This window comes from Nilaparvata lugens, chromosome 3 (assembly GCF_014356525.2).
Source record: "Nilaparvata lugens isolate BPH chromosome 3, ASM1435652v1, whole genome shotgun sequence".
Lineage (NCBI taxonomy): Eukaryota > Metazoa > Arthropoda > Insecta > Hemiptera > Delphacidae > Nilaparvata > Nilaparvata lugens.
This window is the reverse complement of record NC_052506.1, coordinates 54,005,357-54,033,255: the sequence shown is the minus strand read 5'-3', so window position 1 is coordinate 54,033,255 and position 27,899 is coordinate 54,005,357. Positions and strand designations below refer to the sequence as shown.

Sequence of the window (27,899 nt, the reverse complement as noted above, 5' to 3'; positions counted from 1 at the left end):
TTAATTTATTAATATTTTGGCTGAAAGAAAAATCATCATTTTAGTGCCCCCAAAATCCAGCTCGTATCCCCAAAATCCAGCGCACGTGCACCCTTCGTACCCCCCCCCCCAACCTAGATTCGGCAGTGCACTCGGCGAACGATCACTTTTTTTTTTTAATCTTCACTATGGATACTTTATCACTCATTGGGAATCCTTACCTCACTAAAGTAGGCTACTATAGCTAAGGGAAGTAAAATAATAAGAAAATGAGGTAGGCTATTTTATTATACAGAGTTCTGTATCGATAGTCGTTTTAAGCGTTTGATGCCTGAAATACATGTAGGCCAATAGTAGGCCTACTATAATACAATTCGGTAAATAAATAATTAAAAAAATACGATAATGGAGGTTTGAATGGGTTACTCTTCAAAAATATTATAAAACCAACAAGATTAAATTCCAAGCCGCTATTCTTTCAGATGGAGAACAAGCAACAATTAAAGCTATCCTCCAAAAGTAATATTCAACGAGTTCACTTACATTTCTCAATTTATTACTCTGAAAAAAATAACGGTCGGCGAAACAAAGAAAAGTAACAAAAATAAAATAAAGACGAACAAAAATGATTGAGCTGGAAAAGTAAATTAGTAGTTAAGCTTCTTAGAATTTCAATTAAAGTCAATGAAATATTGAAATGTAGAAGAGAAAATGTTGAAAAGAATAGAGGAAAAAATTAAAAGTAAAACGATTAATGGATGAAGAGATAAGATACATAAGATGATATAGTACAGCTTGAATTGACTAATACATGAAAACTGGGAGAGTCAAGGAATGAGAGTTGGGGGAGAGTAACAGAAAAAGAAGCAAGTGGATTTCCACATAATATTTTCACTAGAAACTCCTATGGTGTCACTCAAATCCATTCACGCATGATACAATAATTCTTCAGGTAATAGGTTCAACTTACGAAATAATGTTATACCTACTTTAGCATAAATTGATTTCATTCTCATGAATAAAAGCACACCAATTCATATCAAATAAGACCTGACAAATCACTTACAAGATATTTACACATCTATTCTAACAAGCACAATAGCAATATGAATTATAATGATTATTATTCATCAAGTTACTCATTATTTTACTAATTTTAAAATACAATTAATTGGTGTATCATTTTATTGCAAAGCGGAGAAGAGTACCACCGTATTCTAGAATGAATTAGACTTTTTAATTCATTAAAAAAAAAACAGTGAATTTAATGTGGAGATGTATTGCATCTTATAATAGAAATGGAAACAAACACATTTTCTTTTGTGATCATAATGAATCCTCGTGGAAGAGAAATTAACGAGTTTAAAAGACGAAAAAATATATTCAGACACAGATTTTCCTAAAAAAGTGTTGATCTAATTTCTGAATTGAAAAATTATGACTGACTATATCACAGCACTTGATTATTATGGAAATATTCAACGAGTTCATAAAGTTTGGATAAAAATACTAAATTTTCACATCCAGTAATTTAGATTTACCTTTACATTTTTAAGACTATCATCGTATAATGTGAGTATTGCTTGAAAACTTGGTTTGATGGAATAATGCACTTCACAAGAGTGTTATTATAAACGGAAAGAATACAAAGAATTCATGTTAATTGACAAAATAAGCAATTTGATGAATCTTTGTTTTAATTTTGATGAGTAAAACATTTCAAAATGGTGAACAAAAATCTTGAAAATCAAAATTATTAATGATCTAGAATTTCTTGAGTTTATGGTCAATGATTATTATTTCCAATGATGTGGTTACCAAAATAATTTATGTCTTTCTCAGTAGAGTAATATTGTTAGTGTGGAATATCAGCTGACATTCTTATAAGTGATTCAATGTGAATATAGCATAGGAACATTATTTATGTTTGAGATACGTTTATTATTAAACTTGATCATAAATTTTATATTGCAAATTGGTTGTTCAATGTATTTTGTTGAACAGTGATAATATTATAAGCATTGATATATTAAACAATAACTGCACGATAATTGAAAGTCAATTATTCTTTTTCAAAAGAAATCGATTTCAGCCTAGGTACTTCAACAATTTGAATGAGGAAGACTTTTGGAAGTGGTTGTAGTTCAAATAAATTGTAAATTGAAATAAATTACATATCTAACGACCTTATAAGTATCGAAGGACCAGCTACGATTAAAATTGAAAGAAAACATGAATTAAAAATAAGAACCACGAGAATGTTCACAATGTTTCATAGCAAAACTTAAATACCCGCCGAAATAATATTGGAAAAATAATATTGTTCATGCAAAAGTTTTACGAACACTGACTACTAGAGTACAAGACCGAAAACATAACTATGATAATCAGTCCACATTGTTCGTTGAGAAACCGTTTTCCTCAACTTACCGGCATTTAACGAGCGTATTCTATCAATGTAAGTATGTATCATTGATTCGACCTCAATAGTTCAATCCCTGTTATCATTATTTCTATCATGACCACGCATTCTTTTCGGACCTCGCATTCTGGAGTTGAATCGTCCTCTCCTCGGACCCGGACCCGGACCTGGACCTCTACCTCCTCCTCTACCTCCACGTTTACCCCTCCATGGCTGATCATCATTATCCCAGTTGCCAAATCGGTTACCTCCTCTTACTCCACCACCCCCACCACCCCTGCCTCTGAACCCTCCCCTGAATCCTCTCCCCCCTCCCCTTCCCGACCCCTGGCCATCCTGTTCGCCTTCCTCTTCACCAACATCATCTTCTCCTCCTTCCTCCCACTTGTTTTGATCTGAATCGTTCCATCGCCTACGATTTTGATGCTGGTCCTGGTAGTTACCATCCCCCTCCTCATTATCATCGTAGTCGTCGTAGGTATCTTCGTCGAAGTTACCCGACTGGTTAAAATCACTTGACCTATCAAAGTCATTAGATCGATTTGATCTATTGAAGTCATTAGATCTATTGAAGTCATTTGACCTATTAGAATCGTTGAACCTATCAAAACTGTCGTCGAATCTCCTGCCTTGGCCTTGGAATCTGCCGCCACTAAAATTGCCCCTGTCATTTCTTCCCCTGTTCATTGGCGAGTTTCTCGGCGAATCAGAGTCCTGGTACATGGGATTTTGCTGCTGGTCTCCTGGGCCTCCCAGTTGAGGAGGAGGGGGTCTGGATTGATCCATGGGCATCCCTTGACCTGGCGGCATGAACCTGTGCCAACACAAATAAAATACCAACATGAGACGATTAAATTACAATCGAAACACAGTTACAATATTACAATTGTTCAAATCTATTCACATATCGTTGATGAGGAGCGTCGGAAAAATGACTTATATAAATTTATAACTGAAAAACGGGTTGTTTTAGTTGTTAATAGGTTACTTATTTCAAATTATATCTTTGCTATAATTTGAAGTTTATTTGTCTGTTCAGACACTTGATCGAAATACACATACAATCAAATCTTCCACCTCATACCAAAACACACGTTTCTAATATTATTTTTAAGTTCATCGTAGAATGTATATGTCGATTAAATGCCACCATTGCAACACCAAACACGACTTTTACATCACGTTAGAACTAAAGCAGATTGCTGTAAATACAACTTTAGTGTGTATTCGTGTAGGCCTACACTTAAATAAATCAAATCAACATTGGAATTTAAACCTACAATAAGAGAACAGTGAAAACAATGACATTCAAATATCTAGTAACCAGTTAGAGTCTTTGTTATTGACATTAACCTGAAATTTCTATTGGCATATACGAACGTTTATCATTTATTTAATAATTAACAGCTTTCAGAAGTTTAATTTTGCAATGTATCAAATCTTCATTGTGATTTGAACCAGCAAGAAGAAAACTGTAAAATAATTTATGACATTCAAATAACTTGTTACTAACCTGAAATTTTTGTTCTGCATGTGTGGAGGCATATTCATGTTATTAGGGTGGTGCATTTGGAAGCCTTGGTTGTTGGGCGGACCCTGGTTGTTGGGCGGACCCTGGTTGTTCGGCCCACCCTGTTGGAACATGCCCTGCGGCGGGGGGCGGTTCATGCCTGAGAACGGAGGGTTCATCATGGGAGGCGGCATCTGGAAGTTATTTGGTGGCATATTTCCACCCTTGTTCCCTCCAAAGTCTGGCGGCATCATATTGTTTGGTGGCATTCCTGCAAAACCAATGTTAACACCTTCTGAAGTGGTTTCGAATTTATTGAATTATTTTTATATCGATCAGTACAAATAATAGTTTGGAATAACAGTTCAGGGGCCGGTACATCAACCCAACAGGTAGGTCAGCGAAGTCAATTTTTATATGAACCTGTCATGACGATTCTTGTCTTGAAAAAGTGCACCAAGTGATAGTAGATAAAATCCACACAACTGTGAAACAAGTACAATCGGAACAGTTGTTCATGATCCCATTTCAGTTGAACCAAGCTTTATATGGGCAGTCGGCAGCCTCTCTAATACTTTTACTGATTATGATGATTTCAAAAGCAGTAATAATAGGTAATCTATAATTATCAAACATTTTGCTGAATAATGCTTTGCAGCAATGGTTTTGTTCCTTTTTGTAAGATTGATCGAGACAAAGTCGATATTTCTAAAGAAGAGAAACAAGAATTTTTCAAAACTTATTTTTCAAAGGCAAGAATTCTCAAATTCTTCTCCCTCTGTTTTCTATTGTTTATAGCCAAGGTGGCAGCAGGGTATCAGTAAATCCTAGTTTGTACAGCTCCGCTTAAATGAATTATTAGCTCTATGAAAAATATGCTGAGAACTAACAATAACATTTGCAAAGAAATGGAATGAAAAATATTTTATTCATCCCAAAAAATACAAAAAAAGAGAAGCAAAATCTTATCATTCAAGCAAAAAACGTTCAACATTACATTAATATAATAATTTGGCTCAATTTTAGGTTTACATAAATGAATGGAAGAGAACCCGCCCGACCCGGCCTAGCCTGTGTGTGGTGGTTAGGTGGGGGTTAATTGGGGTGGTATTTGAAGAAAATTCTCATTTCAATACTTGATTCTGTTCAATTTGTAATGTTGTTGAATTACAGTTATAATGTGAAATCAATATTCGAAGGACAAGAAATAAATATCATATAGTGAATAACTACTTTTAGGGCCGGTTTCCGAGCTCGGGATTTAGCAAAGTTCTAAACTATAAACATCTGGAGTCAGAAAATTGACTTTCCGAAACGGGGCATAGTCAAGTCCACGTTTAAATTAAATTTAGAAAAACTAGAAAATTGAACACAAAATAGAATAAAAGAAAATAGTGTTAAGTTTCAGCTATTTTGAATTATTTAGGAATGTTTTTTTCGTCAAGGAAAATCGTTAAAACGTTTCCAATTATAGAAATGAGAAAATAAAGATTATTATGAAAACTACGACTACGCCCAGATTCGAAAAACCATTTTTCTGACTCCAGATCTTTAAAGTCTAGAACTTAGCTAAATCCCGAGCTCGAAAACCGGCCCTTAAACGCATTTGAATAGCAAAATGTGATTGATAAATTAGTTCAAAACTTCCAAATAGAAAACTTCAATGGATTTATAACAGTAATGAAAGTTTCAAATTGATTGGAATTCAATAGAATTGTACTGGAAACGAATAATTACATAATATTAGATTTCTGAAAGTTCGAATCATTCCATAACCATATAAAAAACAGAAATTTACCTTGGAACTGCATGTTCTGGTTTTCATTAGTCATCCACTCTTTTTTATCCCCGTCAAATGCCTGTAAAATTTATGAAGTAGTGAAAACTATAATACAGAAAACTTGACAATAATTAATAAATGAATTTTAAATATCTGAATCAATTCATCTTAGAGAAATAAATTATACACGATAAAAAATAAACATGTTGCAGAAAATTCATCCTATAGAACATATTGACTTCAAGACACTCCAAACTGGAATCAGCCAGATTGACTATAAAATAATACAATTATTACCTTATTAATTATTATAGAGTTATTATTTTGGTAACTTAATAGCAAATTCATTGCTACTCTTAATGCTGAATTCAGCGTTATCAAGATTCTCTATTCCTGGATTCAGTCCCCGGGCTCGACAATTTAAAAGAATTTTATTCATTTTTTTCAAATTTTCAGCATCTGCTGAACGTCTTTGAAGAGTGTATGGATTTCGAAGTGATAAGAGCAAATGAGCAAACTATTCCTCATAAGTTGGCACGCACATTTAAAAGTTCTTTATAATTATTTCAACTCTAAATTCATGTCCTGCAGTAAAATTAGCTTAAAACTATCAGAGCTTCCTATGAATAACATCCTTGCTTCCCATTCAATCGATGCTGAATGTTGAATTTGAATTTTACTTCAGCTAATATCAGTTGTTAACTATAATTTTAAAATTAATGATTTGGTGAAGGAATTATTATGGACATAACTCATATAAAATTTGGACTATTTGAGGCAAAATTAAGAAATAGACTTTCAGAAAATAGCCTGTTTTTACGTTCTGAATATGTGTTTTCTCTATCCAATAAGTAAATAATGAATAAAGAGGGAAAAATTGTAATTTGAATTCACCTCGAGATCATTTCCAAAGAAAGAGTCGTTCTTGTAGGGATCGAGATGTTCTGGATCGATTTCATCGTCTTCGTCCAACGATATGACGTCTTCTTTCTCGGTGTCGCTGTAGTCATAGTAGGGCATCACCTCCCGCAGTTCTGGGATCACTCCTGAGTTCACATACTTGTAGAGCTTTTCAACTCCGCCTGCAATCGCTTCAGCTAATGGGGTTCCAGCTAGAACGTGGAAATTTTATGATTTATTTTTCAACTGTTTGTAAATGATTTCTTTTTGCAATACGTTAATTAAAAAAAAAACAAGAACAGTTCATTCGAGAATTTCGATCAAATAATTATTTATTGTGAGCACTGCACAATGTGCTCATTTGTCAACAGTTTCAAAGTTTATTTGTGGCTTGGCATGTGTTTGTGTTTTAAACATAATTTATTTTGATTTGGAATAATATTCAATAAAATATTATGCAAGTTCAATGGAAATTGTATTGAATAACCGGTATTTTCGATAGGGGTAACTTGTTGATTAGGTACTTAATTTTAAAGACAAATGTCCAGTTCCAGGTACAATAGTTTTACAGTTCTCATTTGATCTTCAAACCAAGCCTCCAAGGCAGTATTTATATCTAATAAAACGTGATTAAATTGTATACAAATATAACACCCTCTGCCATACCAATCCAATAATAGGGAATTTCCAAACTTATTGTCATGAGAGATGGACTCATTGAATAATAATAATACAATGTTCTCATTCTAATAATTAATAATATAGTAACTGGAAATAGTTTTTTCCTTTGGGGCTACTCTTAAATATAAATAAAAATGAGAAATCCAAGTACCCTTTTAAAATTTCTCAATCACGACATGTTTCGGCTATATAATGCCATTATAAATTTTCCAATCACTTGATAATGGCATTATATTAGCCGAAACATGTCGTGATTGAACAATTTTAAAAGGGTACTTGGATTTCTAATTTTTATTTATACCTGGAAATATTGTTTGTAGAGATTTGTGAATAATATATTCATTACGGTATTATAAAAAAACCTCTAGATTTGTGAATATAGATTTCTGGATAGAGACCTGTGAATACGATTGAATACATTATTAACAAATCTTGAAAAATAATATTTCCAGGTACGTACTGTAGTATTTGTGAATAACAATACTTGGAAAGTTTCTCTTAAATTCACTCTGTATGACTCGATAAATAATACGTAAAACAGCAAACAAAAATTGTCAACAGAAAAATCAAGAATTTCAATATAATAAGGCTGAGGGATAATACTAGGAGAGAGAACCAGAAACCGATTCAAATGTAGTGAAGTTAGTAAAATGTTATATTTGTTGCACTTGATTGCCAGATGTTGGATGCTGCGGCAAATCCGGTGCAATTATCTGAGGAGGAGCGTGCTGTCGATGGATGAGCTGAGGGCATTTCTCAATGGTGACAGCTGGGTTCATCTCACCAAGTTTTGCAAGGCTGCTTCGAGTTACAGATACTCTCTAGTTAAAGAGTTTAATTACCACTGAATGGACTTTACTAATATATTATATATCTCATATAATGTGCTTCTACTTTCAGTCTCATGTATTTTTTTGTCTTACATGCTTTTGTATTTATTGCCAACTCCCCCTGACGGATTTTATCCATGGGGAAAATTAGCTGACAATATTTATTACATAATCACTTTGTATTATCTTTTTTTCAATAAAAACCCGTATTATTATTATTAGTATTAGTAGTAGTAGTAAAATGTTATTAGATTAAATAAGGTAAGTGTTGAGATAAAGAATGAAATTGAGCCTACTTGCCGATTTATTGTGTCGAAAAAGAAAATAAATAATTAAACATTTATTGAGAAGTGAATTACGAACTTAATATTCAGCCCAATAGTTCCCTAGTTTCAAATAATGAAATGTAATAGGATTACTAAGCATTTTGTTGCTTGAGACCTCTGGCTATCTGGTAATTACATGTTTTCCAGAGGTATTTAGCAGAGAAATACACTTTTGCTCTAAGTAAGCATGCGATCTTGTTTATCATGCATCTATTAAAATAAAAAGCATATTAGAAGAATGACAAAGCTGGAGAAAATTTACTTATAGAAAGCTACTACGGTGAAGACTTACCAAATATGAAAACAATCATTCCACTGCCGTTACTCAAGATAATTTGTTCATTGTTGGAAATGATGAGCAGGAACTGTTGAGGCAGGGAGAGCACGTTCTATAATGAGATTTACTTCAAACTGTCAGTATCACTCGTAGCATCCTAAGCACACCAATGAATGCTGACGAATCAGAGTGGATCTCACTATAGATGTGACCAACTACTAGCGTTCAAAGCCCCAATCTTCTCCAATCGCCATCGCTTTGTTAGCCGCAGTCAGTAAATGCAAGCAAAGCCCTGATTTCCAATTAATATAACAAAAAGCATCGGAGATCGGTGCAGAGCGAATAAGCTGAAGACGAACCTGTTATGTGGATTGATCCATGAATAATTCTTCTGTGTTTAACTTGAAATCTATAAGATTGGAGGCTGCAGGGCGGATGCCTTGTTGAAGTTGAACACAGAAGAAATCAAACCTACAAGTGTTTGTTGCTTTCGAGATATTAAGGTTGACACTGAATTGACGTGGAATGATCACGTTGACGATATTGTAAAACAAATTAGTAGAGTGACATTAGCAATCTCAAGATGGGACATCGAGTATGAACCACAAATCGGAATTAATGCTATTTATGGATACTTCCAGCTTCTGCTAACATACAGTTTGATCTTTGGGGGTTCTTCAACTGGAATTATCAGATTATCCAGGCTCAAAAATCGAGTATTCAGAATGATTTTTGAACATCATCCTCCCAGAACTCCAACAAGACCAATGTTTCGAAGCTCAAAACAACTTACTCTTCTCTGTTTGTACATACGAGAGGTTACACTACATTGATTCAAACGCAAGGCTTCCTGGACTTCAGGAACAAGTCTTCACAGTTATGATAGGAAATCCAGGCATACTTCTGTGATAAATTATCATAGAACGTCTTCTTTTTGAAGTAAGAGCTTGAAAATATTCAACCCTCTTCATTGATACAAATCGAGAGACAGTAATATTGTAAACAAATTTTGAATTATTGAGAGGTTGAGTATTAAGGTAAGTTTGGTTCCAGCAATGAAAGTGTTTATTCAATGTGATGAGTGAGTCACCATGTGATTTGTATGTTGTTATTGTTAATTCGAGAATGTATGACAACTGTCAAACATAACAAGTTATGTAGCCTTCATGCAAAGAATAAAACCAATTCAATTCAATTCACCTTTACAGAATGAATGATCAACCAAAACTAGCAACTAATTATAAGTCGTTATCCAAGCAAGAAGTTTGATTTAATGTAGAAAGCACAAATATATCAACTGATAAGATATCATCCCATATTTTCAAACCAAACATTACAGCACACACACACACACACACACACACACACACACACACACACACAAACTAAAGTGCCACCACCTAGATTTTCATTTACAACTTTATGAAATTTATGTTACTGTGCCTAAAGAAATTGTTATACATGTGTTGAGGTGCTAAAGGGGAATTATATCTAAATGTCGGTGCAAATATCTGAATGCAAACTCTCGTAGCATGCAGTCAGTCACCTTGCCCAATGAAACTCACTTACCCTCTACTTTGAGAACTTTGCCATAAATTAAAAGAGACTCAGGTGTGACATCAGTGAGCGGAATCACACCTGGCTGCTTTTCAACGATAGAATTGATGATCGCGATTGGATCAATTCCTTTTTTCGACTCATCTACGAAAAATTTTTGAAGTTATCAATTTGTTTTAATCAAGAATATAACAACCAGGGCATTGGTGGTGGGATTAGAAGGTGGAAACGGGAGAAGAAGGGATGATGTCGATGGTTTCAGGGGAAACATCAGGAGAACAGAGAGCACCAATAGAAAATACACTTAGTACTGAAAAATCAATGTAATTTTCATATAAATGGTAAATAGTAATATGAGACAGACAAGAGATGGATTATTAATAATAACATTATTTATTCTCAATTTAAAACTGCAGTATATGAAAAATCACAAAAAACAATCAGTTTACTGGATCTACACAAATTTAGCTTTGTGAAATAACAGTGAAAGTTTCAAGCACTCAGAACATTGCTCATCATGGTTCAAATAACAGTTAGGGTTGTTTATCTAGTTTAATGGAGATGGAGAATGGACATGATGGATGATGGAGTAATTGAACAAAAAACTTGCGGAATACTTGAAAGGGTTAAAACAAAAAACAGTCTAACTCAACAATTAAAATAAATAATAACATACAAGAAGAATGAAGTCATCAGTATGAATGACGGATCAAAAATCTGTTTTGTATGAGCTTATTAAATTCTTATCACTAAATATTTAAGAAGTTCTGAATGACGAATTGAGTGCGTAGAACCAAATTTTCCAAAGCATACTGCAAAATAGTAAAAAGCATACAGACTATTATCGTTTAGTATAATGAGGTTAACTAATTCAACTACTTTAATGGACATAATGGCTTAATGTACTTTCACAGAGATGAAATCTAGAAAAATGTGAAGAAAATTAAATTTATCATCAATGATTGATGATTGTGATTCACCCCAAACGTGAATAAGCTCATTAGATTTTGACAATCAAATAAGGAATATTGTAATAATATTGAGGTTAATTCTTTATTCTTCATTGATTCATACAATAAGTACATCATCAAAATTATAGGGAGGGGAAAAAGTAAGGTAACCTTGTGCTATTCCTCTCCCAAATTTAGATAACACAAACACATAGTCCGAAAGAGGTTGTCTTGTAGTTGCTTAAACTACAAATTGGATTTTTGAGATATACAAAAAGGAGAAAATTTGATTGAAAAAAAAATACTGTGAATTACAATAAATGTCTTAGTTATTTGTGATTACCAAGTACTTAATCCAACTTTGATGGTTTGTTACTTACCTCCAGAATCATCGGCATTTCTTGTGGCATTCCACTGTGCTTGGAAGTTCTTAGGGATAGGCTTGGAATACGGTACCTGAATACAATAAACAAACATTTATTTAGTGATGTTTTAAAATTTTCATTACTATCAACTTTTCAGATACTAACTACTTATTGTTTCAAAACAAACTTAAATCAGATCACTCTACAATATTACCAATTGTCTTCACAGTGCATTTGTGCATTTATAAACAATGAAACAAAAACAAAGTGCCTACCTATACCATAGCTGGGAAGATCTGATTCTAATTAAAATTTTTAAACCAAATCAATCACAAAGCAATAAATGATATTGAAGGATTATTTCATAATTGGATAAAAATAGCAATGCTAGTGATAGAGAATTGTAGTTTTATTAGTTTTTAGACTTATCAAGATCCAGTTCAATTGAACAATAACTAGTTCAAAGTGATACCTTTTTTAAAGCTATCTTGTTCTTCTCATCAAGCGGATCAAAATCAAGTCCAGGTATCACGCCTGAAGACACTGCGGTGTTTTCTTCTTCTTGTGTGCTAGATGGTTCAACTTTATCTTCAGGACCCATGCCAGGAATAGCTGCATAATCATCTGTAATAGGAAATCAAGTATACAATGGCAACCATTATGAGAGATAGGAAAAACTTATATTGCAGAATAATTTCATGGTTCATAAATTCAATTATTAGAGAAGCGACAGGTACACTTAACATGAGGTTAGTCTAATTATTGAATGCAACAAATTATTTATGAAATCCATTTCTTTTCAAATATGACTAGGCCTATACATGTTTTAGATGCGAATATACATATCAAATATGACTAGGCCTATATATGTTTTAGATGCGAATATACCTATGAATTCACAATAAACATATTTTTCGTTAAAATATTTCAATAGGGCTACTTGGAATGGGATAAATATCCGAAACAGTCGTGTCTGAAATAAAAATAATATAAGGTACTAGTGAATCTTTGTAAGTAATTAACAATAACCAATCCCATTTGTTCAATTTCAAACTATCGAATCAGCAGGATAGTTGAAAAAATAGAAGCATAAGCTTTGAAAACGATCACTAATAAAAATAGAGCATACCAATATCGTTTTCATCGAGACCACCAAGATTTGCTGGGAGGGTGTTGAGGTTGTACTTGTCTCTCATCTGGTCTCCGGGCCGATTTCGAGTCCAGAACTTGCTGGTATGGTCGTTAGATCCAGAGCACAGGATATGGCCCAACGGATGCCACGCCAATGTCCAAACGATGCTGTCATGTGCTTGTTCGATTGCTCCCACCTCTTTGTCAGCCCTGAAAAATTAACAATAATAGATTATTCAATTATTTTTTCATGGGATCAAAAAAATTCAAAACGAAACAAGAGACAGACATAACTAATATGTATAATTCCATTCCCTTCCCCTTGAATTGATGAATTCTCAAAGAAATCAGAGCCAAAAGAATTATTTTTCAAACCTCAAAAATCTGAAATGTTTAATACGTTTTATCAGTGAATTGGGATAGAGATATAATATTGAATTAACATTTCTTCAAGAATTTAAAATTGATTATTAACAAACAGTTCGTGATGGAAAGTGAAATTGAATTGACATTATTTAGCTGTATTATACTGTATTATTATGGAGAAATACCACATCTCTTCCTATAAAATGAAATTATTAAAGTTGGTATACTTGGTAAAACTGTATTATGCCATCATTAATACATTATCCTAGACTAAGATTGTTAATGAATTTAATTGAACTGACCCGACGTGCCAGAATAGTATAGCTCCATCGGACCCGCCACTGCAGAACAGTCCCTCGTGGTAGGGATGCCAGGCAATGCTGCTCGATTCCTTCTTGTGACCGCGGAAAGTTTGCACTTCCGAAGAAAGATTACGAATGTCGAACAGCTTCAGTAAGTGGTCTCTTGAGGCTGTTACTAACCAGTTTCCATTCTTATTCCATTTCACATCCATCACTGTGCTTTTATGAGCGTGTCTGAGAACAAATAAGATGAAATTAAGAGAGAAAATAACATAAATAAGATTAATAATAGAAAATGTATTGATAAATTAATTTACTTTATTGGGTGAAAAATAAAGTAGGCTTACAATGAAATTATGAGTTACAGAAATTATCCAATTCTATTCAAATCATGCATTGCAATGAAATTTCCCAGTATCTGCATTAGCTATAGATAAATACAATGAAATTAAACACTTTAATCACAAAAAGTAGAATTTAATATTTCTCGGATTTGATGTATCATAGATAACGTTGAAAAATAGAAGCAATGATATAGAATTATCAATTTCATGCAACTTCAGAAGAAACAGAGAACTGAGATGAGATTTATATGATAAATGAAACAATTGGTAGGGAAACCACAGGCTGTTATCATCAGGCTGATAATTGAAGATAGACAAATTTCTATCAAGCATAGATTATTTATTCATATTTGCTATAGCAATATCCAGTATTTATGAGCATATGGTAGTTCTATTATAACTTTTGATAATGAACCAAAGTTGATATTTCAAAACTCAAACAGTAAAATGTATTCATCAAAATCCATAAAAACAGTAATAGAGTATTTAGTCATTATTTTGCAGTAAGGGTGATTCTAAATATTTCAGCAAATATGAATATTCGATACCGGTATATAGGTTATACCAGTTTGATGCAATTGGAAGGTTGAGTCAATTTTTTATGTAGTTTGTAGTGGATGCTGTATTTTTTGCTGAAGATTTATTATTTTTTATTTTGCAAAGGCGACTTTTTAGAAGTATTTTAAGCCTAGGTTATGATGATGGGATGAATGAAAATACAATGAAGGTAGAGTTATGAATGAATAAAAATTATAGGTTATGCTATCCACTTGAATTGATTTGAGTCCACAAATAAATAAATTAAAAATTTTGAATTTGATTTGGTTAAATCATAGATGATGCCCACATGAGCGTGGGTAATGTAATGATTACATTGTAATTTTAATGTGAATGTCTATTGTAATATTCTTAATTCCGCGAATAGAACGATGTTTAGCATTATAATGATAAGCATCCGTTTCTGGCGACAAAAAATTAGTCCTAATACTTACAATGTAGCAAGAGATTGGCCAGTTTTTGGATCCCATAATTTGACAGGTTGCTGATTATCCTTACTACCTGACACTACCAGTCCTTTCTGTGGATGCCAGTGCACGCACTTCACATCTGCACCATGACCTGCAATCAATTTATATTTGATACACTATAATTATATATTTTATACACTATATTTATATATGAGACAATAAAATTTAATTGTTCATGAAAACCTTGAAAGTAAATTGGTACGAAAACTACAGTTTATCAGGCTGATAATTGAAGATAGACGAATTTCTAACAAGCATAGACTGTACTAAATGGAGTACTGAAGCATTGATTCCACAATACTGTACTCGATGATTAACTGTATTCTTTGTATTCTTTATGTGATCTTCGATCGACAAAATCGATTGAAGAAAATATAATTAACTATGGGTGTGAGATGACTCAACATTGCTATGAAATAAATGGGAATGGACTATCCAAATCTATATAAATTATACCTAGATAATTATATTGGACGATACCATTACTCAACTGACATTTTGCTGATTGCAAATTTTTTATTCATCAATTTCATAAAATACTATTAGCCTACATATAAGTTCCTTATTATGTGACTAGCCGGCAGCCTCGCTTCGCTCGCCATATCCGTCTAGCAAGGGGGCTCCGCCCCCTGGACCCCCGGCTAGATCGTCCAGAAATAGGATCAGCGGACTCGCTTCGCTCGCCTGCATTTTTCATTTGAACAATTTATTTCAATTGATTATTGAAAAATGTGATAAAACGCAGTAAAACCGCCTATCCTGGACGTATGTATCTTTGGCGTATTTCTGGAGACAAAATTTCCAGTCCCTTGCTAATCTTCTGTATCGCATAGGCTGTGAACATGATAAGTCATATTTGTTCTTGAGGAGGCCTAGAGAAAGCAGGAAAAACGCTCATTAACCGCAGATCTTGGACGGAACTTGGCGATATTTAAACCCCTTCCAATACCACATTTTTATACATTAGCTGAGCCTGTGTACCAAATGTGAACATTTTTTACCAATTAGTTCTTGAAAAAGCTGAGAAATCGCAGATTTTGGTCGTATCTTAGGATTTTTTTTTCAAATCCGTTCTTAGTGCGCCTCTAGATGGCCAACTGAACATATATGCCAAATTTGAACGTATTTGGTCCAGCAGATTTTTATTTCTGTTGATTATGAACGAGTGAGTGAATGACTTAGTGCCATTTCACTTTTATATATATAAATTTCTTAGAATTCACCATAATGGGCTGAATCACACTATAAATTTATTGTATAAAAGAACTTCAATAAATCTTTATCAAGAAATTAATAAAATTTATTTAAAAAAAATCATTATATCACACTAGGAATCAGAAACGCTCACTAATTTGTAGTTAGTTTCCCTTAATGAGTTTCACTCTTGCAAATTATCATTAACGATTTATGAAAATGTTGTTTATTTTCTTGAATATCATTTATAAAATGTCAAGTGTCATTGAGTAAAAGGTGAATAATTCTTGTGATCCTTGCAATAAATAATAGAGTATTTTGATTATATTGTTGGACTAGAATGTATATACTGCCACTGAATGCTATTTTGTCGAACTTAAAGACCTGAGTTATGTAGAGAAAAAAATTCTAGAATAGTGGCTTTAGCTGCTTTTCTAATAGCTGCTTTAGGTTTGCAGAACTAGAAAAGTGGATTAGAGTAGTTTTGATTAATCAAAAATCTTTGTGGACTTCATTCAATAATTCACAATTTGACTTGAGTATTATTTATCTTCAGGAAATATTAATTCAGATTGATTTTCGTCTACCACATACAAGATAACGAAAACCTAACACCTATAATTTATGAATGATAAAGTGATGAAAAGTCATCAGATTTCAAGTTTATACCTCGTAAAATTCGTTCTTCATGACATCTGTGAAAATCCCATATCCTGACGGTTCCATCATCTGAACATGTTGCAAACTTACTGTCATTTGGACTGAAACTGAACAAGAATTGAACAGAATTTAGAAAAGATATGATTTAAAATTTATTCGACATGTTGTATTGAGAAAATGTGCGTTGAATGTGGCATGCAAATAAATAGTCTCAGAAATATCTGACCAATTGAGAATAATTTTATGAGGATCTAGATGCTATTGAGTTACCAGTAACCACTGGTCAAAAGCTTCACCTTAACCTCTTGTTCAAGTATATAACGCATTATTTGAAAGAGCCCTCTTTGTGAGCTTAGGCCTACTCATCATACTATTACAAACATAAAATTGTCATCTCATACATGGAATAAACAGTTTATTTCAACAGGGCTACTTAATAGTTTTATTACATAAAATTCGTGGCACCCTTACATTTTATTTTCGTAAACTCAAATTAATTTATTACTTTTCGCTCATTACGTATTTTCAAAATCAAAATTGGACACTTTAAAATTATTATGGCTTTCATAGGCGGAGAGATCCTTTCGGATGTTCTGCCTTGCCGTATTATTTGCAATGTCATTTCCTATCAGCACTCAAGTTAATAGGTTATGAATTAGGTTCTTCATGTTTTCTCACTAGAAAACTTTAGAACGATATGAATACATTAGACCGATCGTGTCATCAGAGAAGCTAAGAGGGTGCTGGCGATTCTATACAGTAGAGTAAAGCAAATCCTTTAGGTCAGGAGTAACTCTCAAGATTCCAAGAATAATCATTATGGAAGAATATACAAGAGAAAATTTATTAGGCCTACGGTGTAATTAAATAAGTATAAGAAGTTTATGGGTTCAATCTTGAATAAGAACTGGGAAACATCTTTGATTTTTTTCTAGATTAAAAGTGATTTGAAATTATTGCTTTATCTGGTACAGTACGTAATTCCCTATAATTTAGAAAAAATGTCTGACTACCAAAAAATGAGATATTTTGCATCTAACAAAACAATAGAATATTCAAATAAATAACTACTACTAACGCGAAAAATCATGAGATTTTTCCATTATTTTTTGTCAGATGATATTAAAACTAATGTTGAAATGGATCTAATATGAAACCAGTTTTATAACTAAATTCTAAATTAGCCACCAAAATTGAATTTTCCACAAAATAGATTTTTCGACTTAATATGAGGATTTTGAACTATTATTCTTGTGCTTGAAAGAATATCAAATAAGTAAAAGCTCAAAACATATTGTCAACCTCATTTTAAACGACATGAAAAAATATATTGTCATCGACTGTAAAGGTGGAAGGCTAGAATTACAATGATAACAGAATTGTAATTTGAAAAATAATTTTGTAGACCATCATCAGATTATAATCGAAACTAAAATAGGTAGAATAAATTCAGATGCATATTTTGAAATGCAAATCATGTTTCTCCCACGTTTTAAAGAGGTTTTTGTTAGACTGACAAACGTTATTTCATTTTCAAAAAATAATACTAATTATTCTATAATATTAAAAAAATGGAATGACTTTTTGCTGGTCTATTAATTCATCAATTTTGTGAAATACTATTGGCCTACATATCAGTTCCTTATTATGTGACTAGCCGGCACATAACAACATGAGTTATTAGCAGATTTAACAACATTCAACAAGAACATTATGTGGAACTGAGATTATTAAGGCTTAGCTATTATTAAAAAAGTCTAGAAGAATCAGTTGGCTGGGACATGTGCAAAGAATGGAGAACAATAGGATGCAGATGCTTGTTGGAAGAATGGAAGGAACGTGGAAAAGAGGTCACCCGAGAACACGTTGGCTGCAGGATGTAGAAAAAGATCTAGCGTGCCTAGGAGTGAGGAACTGGAAGAGACTGGCTAATCAAAGAGATGAATGGAGGCGAATTGTTGAGGAGGCCAAGGTCCTCGCAGGGCTGTAGCGCATCGTAAGAAGAGCTATTATTAAAAAGTTTAGTTTTATTAGTAATTTTATATAGATTTATGATTAAACTGTTCCAGTTGGTGAGGAAAATATATTGAAATTGAAGGGATATGGAAAGTCTCAATGACATTTCAGGAGAGTTGAAGTTTTATCAATTTTTTCAAAGGTTGATTATCAAAGGTTTCAAAATTTGAAAGGTTTGAATAATAAGGTATAAGAGTACCTCAATGAAAATGACAGTTCAAGCAAAACACAATAGCTATAATGCTATTGATGATCAAAATGTTGATAAAATCCTACTTTATTATTTTTAGGCATCTTTCTAGTCTAATTAGACTTCAAATAATTATTATGATCGATTTTTCCGACATTTAGAATAAGAGCATAAAAATATTTTCTACTGTTTTTTTTATTCATCAATGAAATGAATGATTACGTATTCATTGAATGAATGACTAATAATAGAACATCATAATTCAGCAACAATATCGAACAGTGCGTAATCTTTCGTTGTGCTTCAAGATAAAGTCAATTAGAATCAAATTCTCTTAAAAATTCATATTTCTATAGACTGGAATAGACCTCTCATAAAATAAAAAAAAAACGATGAAATCGAATAAATTACCAATTGTATCAGTTGTTTCAATTATTGAAAGATTCGATATTGTTCATCATAACACTTGAGTTCATTTGTCAATTTTTTGAAATTGGTAAAAATTGTTGAAAACATTCATCTGAGATATTAATCACTTTGACCAACAATAAAGGAGGTGGTATTATGATAAATTGATTGAAAAGATTTTATACAATATTTAGAGATTAAACTTATCATTCCGTTTGGCTTATTATATTAAAATATTCCTAATTGCTGCAAGACAGTCGATTATGTTTTAGGCACACAAGGAAAGATTTTGCGATGCTGCATCTTTTGAATGTGATTAGATAAGATAATATTAACTACCGTACCTATTTCTAGTAATAATAGGCCTCATATTAAGTAGGCTACCTAACCCATTACTAAAAGGTTATGGTTCAAACTTTGACCGATAGTCGAGAATTAGGATGAAGTATAAACGATTATTTGGTTTGGAAACGATAGAAGTCAAAAGTCATAATGGAAACTATACTGTTACTTTAGTTTAACTTACAAATATGTTGAATGTTTTTAGGAATAACAGAAAACTATATTTTTGTATGCCATTCCAAAATCAGTTTTGATAGTTTCAAAAACTATTAAACTAGTTTACTAGTCATCAAAAAACCCCGGTTTGCAGCTAAATCGTTTACGAATAAGAAACTCATCACAATTTACTCTCACATTTTACGTACTATTGACTTCAATCTTTTCATTTTTCTACAGTCTATTCAACAAAAAATAGTATCTATTAAAGTATAATATAATTAGCAAGAAACATACAATTAGTTCATATTGGACTTTAAGAATATTCTTTGTAATCCATTTGTGTGAAATTATAGAATTTCACCCCTAAAAACAAAATAATGTTGTGTCAATTCCAGAAGAATCGATTCAATATTTAAGCAGTATCCATAGTAAATAATATAACATTTTCATCACGTGGGAAGATTGTGGGCGAATGGCTATTTATCCCATCTCATGCTTTTGATCTGATTGTGGTTTTTGAAAGTAGTAAATGGATAGGAAAAAATCAGAGCACAATTTCATCTTGAAATACCATTCTTTACAAATATTTGAAATTACTTGCAACGTCGTGATTGTGAAGCAAACCCAGACCTGAATGTCCAAGGTGTCCTATTTTCCTTGCTCAATGTGGGCAATGCCCCCATATGCTCTAGGCTCTTGCGTGGGTGGTAGGATTGTGTGTGTGTGGAAGATCAACATTAAAATAGTTTTGAATAAAATCTTCTTATTCGGTTCGAGTTGGGTGTTTATTATAAAAAGTTAGATTGAAATAATAAAAATAGAAGGCAATGAATTGATAGAGATCACAAATCACTGGATGAAAGAGTGCCTTCTATGAACAATAAGGGGAAGGGATTGGAAAAGTCTAGTTTCATCTCTGGCATTTATTTCCTTAGTTACTAGAATATATTTTTTGGTTTATGAAAATTCTGTTGAGGAATGTAAAAAATAAACAAGGAAGTTAGTTCATATTGGATTTTAGCAATATTCTTGGCAATCCATTTGTTGGATTCAGTATAGCTGAACTCCATGAACTGTCTGTATTACTGATTTTTCAGTATTTTAATTTACTACCATTTATAATATTTTAGAAACCTTACCTTCAGTTTCCACACCATGCAATCAATGTATCCAGGAAAACTGTCAATAATACTCTCCCAGAATATAATTTATAAGGTCTCATCTGAGTTGATCATTTATGTAGAACTACGGTAGGTGATAATCTAATAACTCTATACATCCTTTTTTAATATGGTGTAAAGTTTCACTCTCTATAACTTGAATTTACAAGAGAACAAGAAAAATGTTATTTACAAAACAACGGTACAGAAATTTATTGATGCATTGAAACCAAAATGTTTGCAATATGAAGATGTTATCCCTTAAAGTAGTTGAGGTTTTTTATCGAACTTCAAAAATTGAGCATGGATTGGAGATCAAGTAACTGATTAAAACTGCTAAGATTGGAATATGACAAATGCTGACAGTAACTATCGTAATCTCCCCTTTGAAATACTAAACAATGTTGCCATTTGAAGTGAAGATCTAATTATTTCTCTGGTTTAAATATAATTAATTGAAAAATGAACTAGAAAGTAAATCCGACTTCTTTTAATTATTTATTGCCCAGAAAGTTTGAAAGAAAGACACTAGTTGTGTAACATAAATAGTTTATTCAAAATTCTGGACAAAGAACAATATATCACTGTTAATTATATCACAGCCATCCAAAACAATAGTTTTCTGTTTATTTTATTGATGTACAGAGCATAGAAAATAGTGTATATAAAAATATACGAAAGTCACATCAATCAGTCTTTATTATCACAGAATGTTAGGAGAAAGGTTTGATTAACTTTATTGCACGCGAAAGGTGAAACTGATACAATGTGACCAATTCTCATCTAAATTTTACAACTAGCCTATTACCAAACCAGTTTCATATGAGATTTGCAAGATAGGATACATGCTGGAATAGGTCATGTTTAATCTCTTTGTAACAGCATGTTAACATAGGATACAGCTTAGCATAATTCAGTACCTATTCATTTTTTCATTTAGGAAATGTGTAAATTTTTTAACATCATAATATTATGCATCAGAAACCCCAATGTATAAAGACAACTTACGTATTGAACTGGCTTTCATATGCAAAACGTTTATCCATAATGCCAGTTCCATCAGGTTTCTTACCACCTTAGAACTTAATGGAAGTCGGGAAACGTTTATTTGCAATGTACAATACACATAAATAACAGTATTTTCTACAAGAGCCAGACAACTAACCAACGATTTTTTATTACTGGATAAGTAAAAAATATAAATCTAATGGTCCACATCTTGTGAAGAGAAAGAGGACCGAGAGATAGAGATCTACCTGATGCCACGAATTGCCTCCTTGTGCGCTAGAAAAACTTTAACGCTGTTCATGTTTGACTGCCAGTACTTTACGTAGCCAGAGTGATCGGCCGTCACCATCCAGATGTCATTGTGGGACCACACCATCGTCCGAACGGGGCTTTCGTGTGCCTGTCAACAAAACAACAAATACATTCTTTCTTAACGAGCACTTCCTTCAATTGAAATCTCAGAAGAGATAAACAAATCAAATCGTTTAGATAATATTCAATTGAAATTTTTGGAGATTATTGATAGTTGTCATTTTGAGATTAATCTATATACAGTGATGACGTTCTTCTAGCTTGTCATAGAGATCGGTGAAGTGCTAGTGGATTGAAATACATAATTATATAAAGACCTGTATATGAGAAAAATAGCAATTGCAGTGAGTGAAAAGAATGTAATGCTCTTTTAGACAGTAACAAAGGAACTTCTCTGGAAAAATTTAGTATTGAAAAATCCATTAACTTTCAAGAAGTAAGGACAATAATTAATGGCCGATCAAAATTACTTATTTCATTAGGATTGACAAGAAGAAAATTGAGATTCAATGTCTACAGTTTGTATTCAATTACCCTATCCCAAGGAAAACTATCTAGCACATTGAGTTCTGTTACTTGGCATTAATAAGACCATAAATATATTTTAATATGAATTAAACATATTTAAAAAATATATATAGAATGTTTAGTTGAGAATAAATGTTTCAATTTGTAACTTGACTTAATTATCAGAGCTATACTCTGTCCAAATAGGCATGAGCTCTGAAGGATTAGGCCGACCCTCCTACTACTCTCACACACAAGCGCAGTCTCCTTTTGGGTGTGTGAGTAAAGGGACGGTCTGTCTACCTGTATACTACGTAGTATACATAGTATATCAATGGCGCAGGTAGGCCGCGCGCTCATGGCACTCTAGACAGACTAAAGCTGTGTAGCCAAGATATTTAATGTACGAGTAAAAGAATTGTTTCTTTTTTACAAGAACCGCTTGATAATGAAGGTGAGAGATGGATATTAATCAGCATATACATGATATTTTTACAAGTAGAACATATAAAATTTAAATGTGATAGTGATATACACAATACGTGTTTTAATCAAAATTCCAATATTACTGGTAGTTCAATGTCTTCATTAGAATCAAAGAGAATAACTACAGCTTTCAATTATGAAACGGGAAAATATATTACATTTTAAAGAGGTTTACTAGGAGTTAATCCAACACAACCATCCTATTCTGATAATTGAGGCGGTATACGGAAAAAGGGCACATAGAACTATATGCCCCTTTTCCGGATGTTGTTTTATTAGATCGGCCATCTTGTTCTACATATAACCTGAAAATCTCAAACAAAAATCTTGAAAACTGATGTTGGTACAACTGTTTATAAACAGCTGTGTCAAGGAGGGATTTGGTGGTCAGTGAGACTATTTTTTTCTCCCTATGTTCATGTCAAAATCTTCATCAAAGTCAAATAAGTTCACTATCATGAAAAATGTTATTATAAATATAAAACAAGATCGTTCTTTGCTGTGCTCTGAAAGCTTCAAAATTGTGAATTTCAAACCTATGCAACCTGCTAGGAATACCTATGCATATATCAATATTGATTTTTTTCAACATATATATTTTAATAAAATGATTGAAAACTTTTTTATATGTATATAACTCTTTAATTTAAGAGAAATACAGCATTTAGCATTAAATAACATGTGTTTTATAGTTGATCAAACCAGAATTTGTACAAAATAAATCTGTCTTTGGAAAAAGGGCACATACAATCAACTTTTCAAACATATTTATTGGAATAAATTAGAAATATAATCATGTATCATTATTAATCAACATGAGATCAATATAATGCATTTTGATTTGGTACTAGCAGAATGTTTAATTCAATTATAAAATACATTGATCCATCTAAACTAAAAACTTGAATGCGATTTTCTCAAAACACAATTTATTTTGCTCTATGTGCCCTTTTTCCGTATACCGCCTCAATTGAACCATTAATATAATTTCAACGAAATATATAATTTTCTTCAATAAATTGGTTTATAATCATGAAGATGAACAATAATTTGGCTATAAAAAATAATGATTATCCTGTCATGTCAGAGAACGTGGAATTGATCAGGTGCGACCTGAACCAGGCAGGTGGATAGTATCCACATTCAAAGACCTACACACCTGAAGGATAGTTTCGAAATTGAAGGTGAGTCCATTCCAGAGCGTGAACTCGCCAGAAGAGGCTCCAGTCACAAGACGCCTGCCCTCAGGCGTCCACGCCATACAGAAGACAGGACAGCGCATCTTGTTGGTAGCAGTCTTCACGAAGCGCGTTGTCACCGCGTTGATGGCGTTCTCCTCATAGGACGGTGGCGGAAGCATGTCCGGAATGTAGATGGCGTCTGGCTGTAGAGCACGTCTGTCCCTATGATCTCGTTGCCACACTCTGCCCTGTAATCGGTAATCGACAACTTATTTACATTTAAATAATAATAACTTATGGAGGAAAATATTATTATCTGAGCCCTAATAATTTTTTGGCAAGGATAATAATCTTATGAGCGCCAGGTTTGCGTATTGGAGAAATTATTATGATAAAAATGAATAGATAAACAGCTTTAAGTGGGGTTCGAAGTACAGTAGCAGAAAGTGTGTCTTTGAGACTGAGCTAATAAGCACCGCGCTTACCTAATAAAAGCTATTAGAGACGATTCTGGATGAGAGGAAATCCACATAAATTGCTTAGATTTATACCTCAGGTTCGACATTTTACGTACTTTTCTATCTGTGTTGAGTAACTGATTCATTTACTCATTCATTCATGTTTTGGGGTAGGCTATAAAAAAGATAAGGTTCTAAAATAACTCCAACGTTCCGCCCAAGATTGGCAGTTTTTGAGCGTTTTTCCTGCGTTTTCTAGTCCTTCTCAAGAACTAATTGACAGATGTTCAAATCTGATATAGAAGTTCAGCAAGGGTCTGGAAACTTTGTCTTGAGAGGACTTCAGATTTACGCCAAAAATATGCGTGTTTCCAGCGTTTTCTCAAGAACTAATTGGCAAGAAATGTTCAAACTTGGTATAAAGGCTCAGCTGAAGTAAAATCCGCCCAAGCTTTGCGGTTTTAAAGCGTTTCCTACGACTTATCATGAACTAATTGACAGATCATGTTCAGATTTGGTACAGGAGTTATCACTTTACTTCACTTTATCCGGCTCTACAGTCCTGGGTGGACTTTGGCCTCCTCAACATAGCGCCTCCATTCGTCTCTATCCTGAGCACTCCGTCGCCAGTTTGCCACGCCCAGCACCCGGAGGTCTCCAATCACGTCGTTCAGCCATCTTGTCCGTGGTCGACCTCTCTTTCTCGTCCCAAGCATTCTTTCTTCCAGGAGTCTTGATGGTACTCTCTCGTCACTCATTCTGGCTAAATGTCCAAGCCATTCAATCCTTCTGGTCTTTATGAAACGCACCATATTTCCTGCTCCAATGGCCTGGTCTATCTCAACATTGAATCTGGCTCTCCACACTCCTCCGTCACATATTGGTCCCCAGATTCTTCTGTACATTTTTCTTTCAAATGACCTTAATGCTTTTTCATCTTTGTTCAAGATAGTCCATGTTTCGGCCCCATAGGTAACAACTGGTCTCACTAGCGTCATGAACATTTTCACAGGAGTTCATCAAGGGTCTAGAAATTTTGTCTTGAGAGGACTACAGGATTACGCCAAAGATACGCGGCTTTACTGCGTTTTCTCACATTTTTCAAGAATCAATTTAGAAAAAAAATTCAAACTTGGTACAGAAGTTCAACTAGGGTCTACAAATTTTGACTTGTTTTTGCGTTTTCTAGAGGGTTTCTTTTCTCAAGTTTTCAATGCATTTTTCTACATTTCTCAAGTTCTCCATATCATTCCTGTTTCAAATTAAAAAAAAACTATTAGACTGGCATACATTAATTCTCAAAATATCCTAATCAAGTCCTTAATTAAGAAATAACTTGATATTCATTCAGTATGATGAAAATAACGATTTTGGCAACCCTGCACTACAAAATTCCAAGAAAACGAGCCTGATATCTCAATTGACTTTTTAGCGGAAGGAAGAAAGCTTAAATAAAAAATGCAGCTGTTTATCCTATTTTTGGATAATCCAGCCGGGGGTCTAGGGGAGTGGAGCCTGCCGGGTAGTATTGTATGAACTTGAAAATAAAGAATTCTTTATATTATGCAATTACCAAGTAATCGGAATAAAACGAGTACGGTATGTAAGATAAATGTTCATATACTAGGTGGTTCAGCAGATTTTAAAGTTTTTTGTCCCTCACAATAAATAACATGCCACCTTTTCTATAAGTAGCCTATCTATTTCTGCTCTTATCCAAATTGTACTTGTGAGATGTGACTAATAAATATTGAATGATGTTTTCATTTTTATTAGAGTGTGATGAACAAATTTAAGTGTAATAAATTGAATTGGTCTTCTGAATCAAATTTTAAAATGTATTTACAGATTATATAATTTAAAACTATTGTTTCTATTTATACATTTGGGGTTTTTCTACTTGTTTCTATCCAGGCCTTTCCCTGATATTTTTATATTGACTCTATATAGTAATTATATTAACAGTAAGCTACAAAGATAAAATACTAATTTCATGTACTCAATTTAAAAAATGATTAAGTAATGCTAGTAAATATTGAAGTATCTTCAATTTGCGTGCAAAGAAAAACAAATAGTACATTATCTATAAAATAATTAGCCAACTTATAAACCCTTATAATTAGCGCCCCCAACACCCCTCTTCAACAAAAACTTATTACCTACTTTTCCAAGAGCTAAATTTGTGCTCAAGTTGGGAACCACTGATTTAGCGCATAGCCGCATACTCACCTCCAACATTTTAATAATAGCAGCGTTGTAATCGACTGTTTTTCGCATAGCAGATTTTCGGAGACGTTTTCCATCGAATTCCGGGTCCAAAGGAGATGGACCTCCTCTTCCAAATGGTTTGAAAGGTTGGAAAAATTGATGTCTAGGTCCATGAAATCTTTGGGGTGGCATAAACCGATTATTTGGTGGTTGAGTAGGAAAACTTGGAGTGCTGGCATTGTACAGCTGTGGAGTAGGTGTTATGGTAATCATAATTGGGCCTAATGGATTATTTATTTATGAAATACTATCATACATAACTGAAATGTGAGTTATTAAGAGTCTGTAAATTTAATTATAGTATCCCCATAATCAAGACTTAGTCAAGAGTTTATTCTCTAGCATAATACAGATACTACCCCTTCAACATGAAGTAAGACGTCATCCAAACAGATCTTTAAAACAAAACTGTGAATAAAAGTGTTAATTTTAAGTGCTACAGGACTAGGACTTCATCTTTATTTATACAGGAAAGAATATATAAAACTTAAAAACACAAGAAAACACGTTAGAATATGCTAAAATAGAAATCACAAAGCAAAAACGACAAACGTTGAAGAACCTGCTTCCAGCGTTCTAGCTCAAAACAGTAATGGCTGACACATTTTGCTCTTCCCTTGATAATTTATTATTCAGCTGATTGAAGACTTAATCGAATGTAGAAAATCAATTGAAGCTCAATGAAAAAATAAAATAATAATATTTAAAATCGGAGAAAAATATATCTACTCTCAAATAACCTTGAGTATGAGTATTATAATTGGATAATAAGAAGATAATCAGTCAAAGTAGGTAATCCCAA

General features: G+C 33.0%; 1 protein-coding gene across 1 annotated transcript; it reads right to left on the bottom strand.

Moving 5' to 3' along the window:
- Positions 1 to 249: 249 nt before the first annotated feature.
- On the bottom strand, positions 250 to 27,691 carry LOC111053669 (pre-mRNA 3' end processing protein WDR33). Its single transcript, XM_022340583.2, has 14 exons — positions 27,059 to 27,691; positions 24,350 to 24,619; positions 22,134 to 22,285; positions 16,612 to 16,709; positions 14,713 to 14,839; positions 13,377 to 13,610; positions 12,707 to 12,918; positions 12,050 to 12,201; positions 11,593 to 11,668; positions 10,275 to 10,406; positions 6,586 to 6,803; positions 5,710 to 5,770; positions 3,915 to 4,182; positions 250 to 3,215 (listed from the first exon to the last, which is right to left on the bottom strand). The coding sequence occupies exons 1-14, from the start codon at positions 27,308 to 27,310 to the stop codon at positions 2,471 to 2,473; spliced, it is 2,997 nt and encodes a 998-aa protein (XP_022196275.1). The 5' UTR covers positions 27,311 to 27,691; the 3' UTR covers positions 250 to 2,470.
- Positions 27,692 to 27,899: the final 208 nt, after the last annotated feature.

Bases quoted from the DNA above. Each gene is read 5' to 3' on its own strand.
- LOC111053669 (XM_022340583.2), bottom strand. From the start codon at position 27,310: ATGATTACCATAACACCTACTCCACAGCTGTACAATGCCAGCACTCCA. The intron at 6,804-10,274 runs GTAAGTGAGTTT...TCCACGTTCTAG, and splicing joins CAAAGTTCTCAAAGTAGAGG to CTGGAACCCCATTAGCTGAA. The intron at 5,771-6,585 runs GTGAATTCAAAT...TAAATTTTACAG, and splicing joins TCTTTGGAAATGATCTCGAG to GCATTTGACGGGGATAAAAA.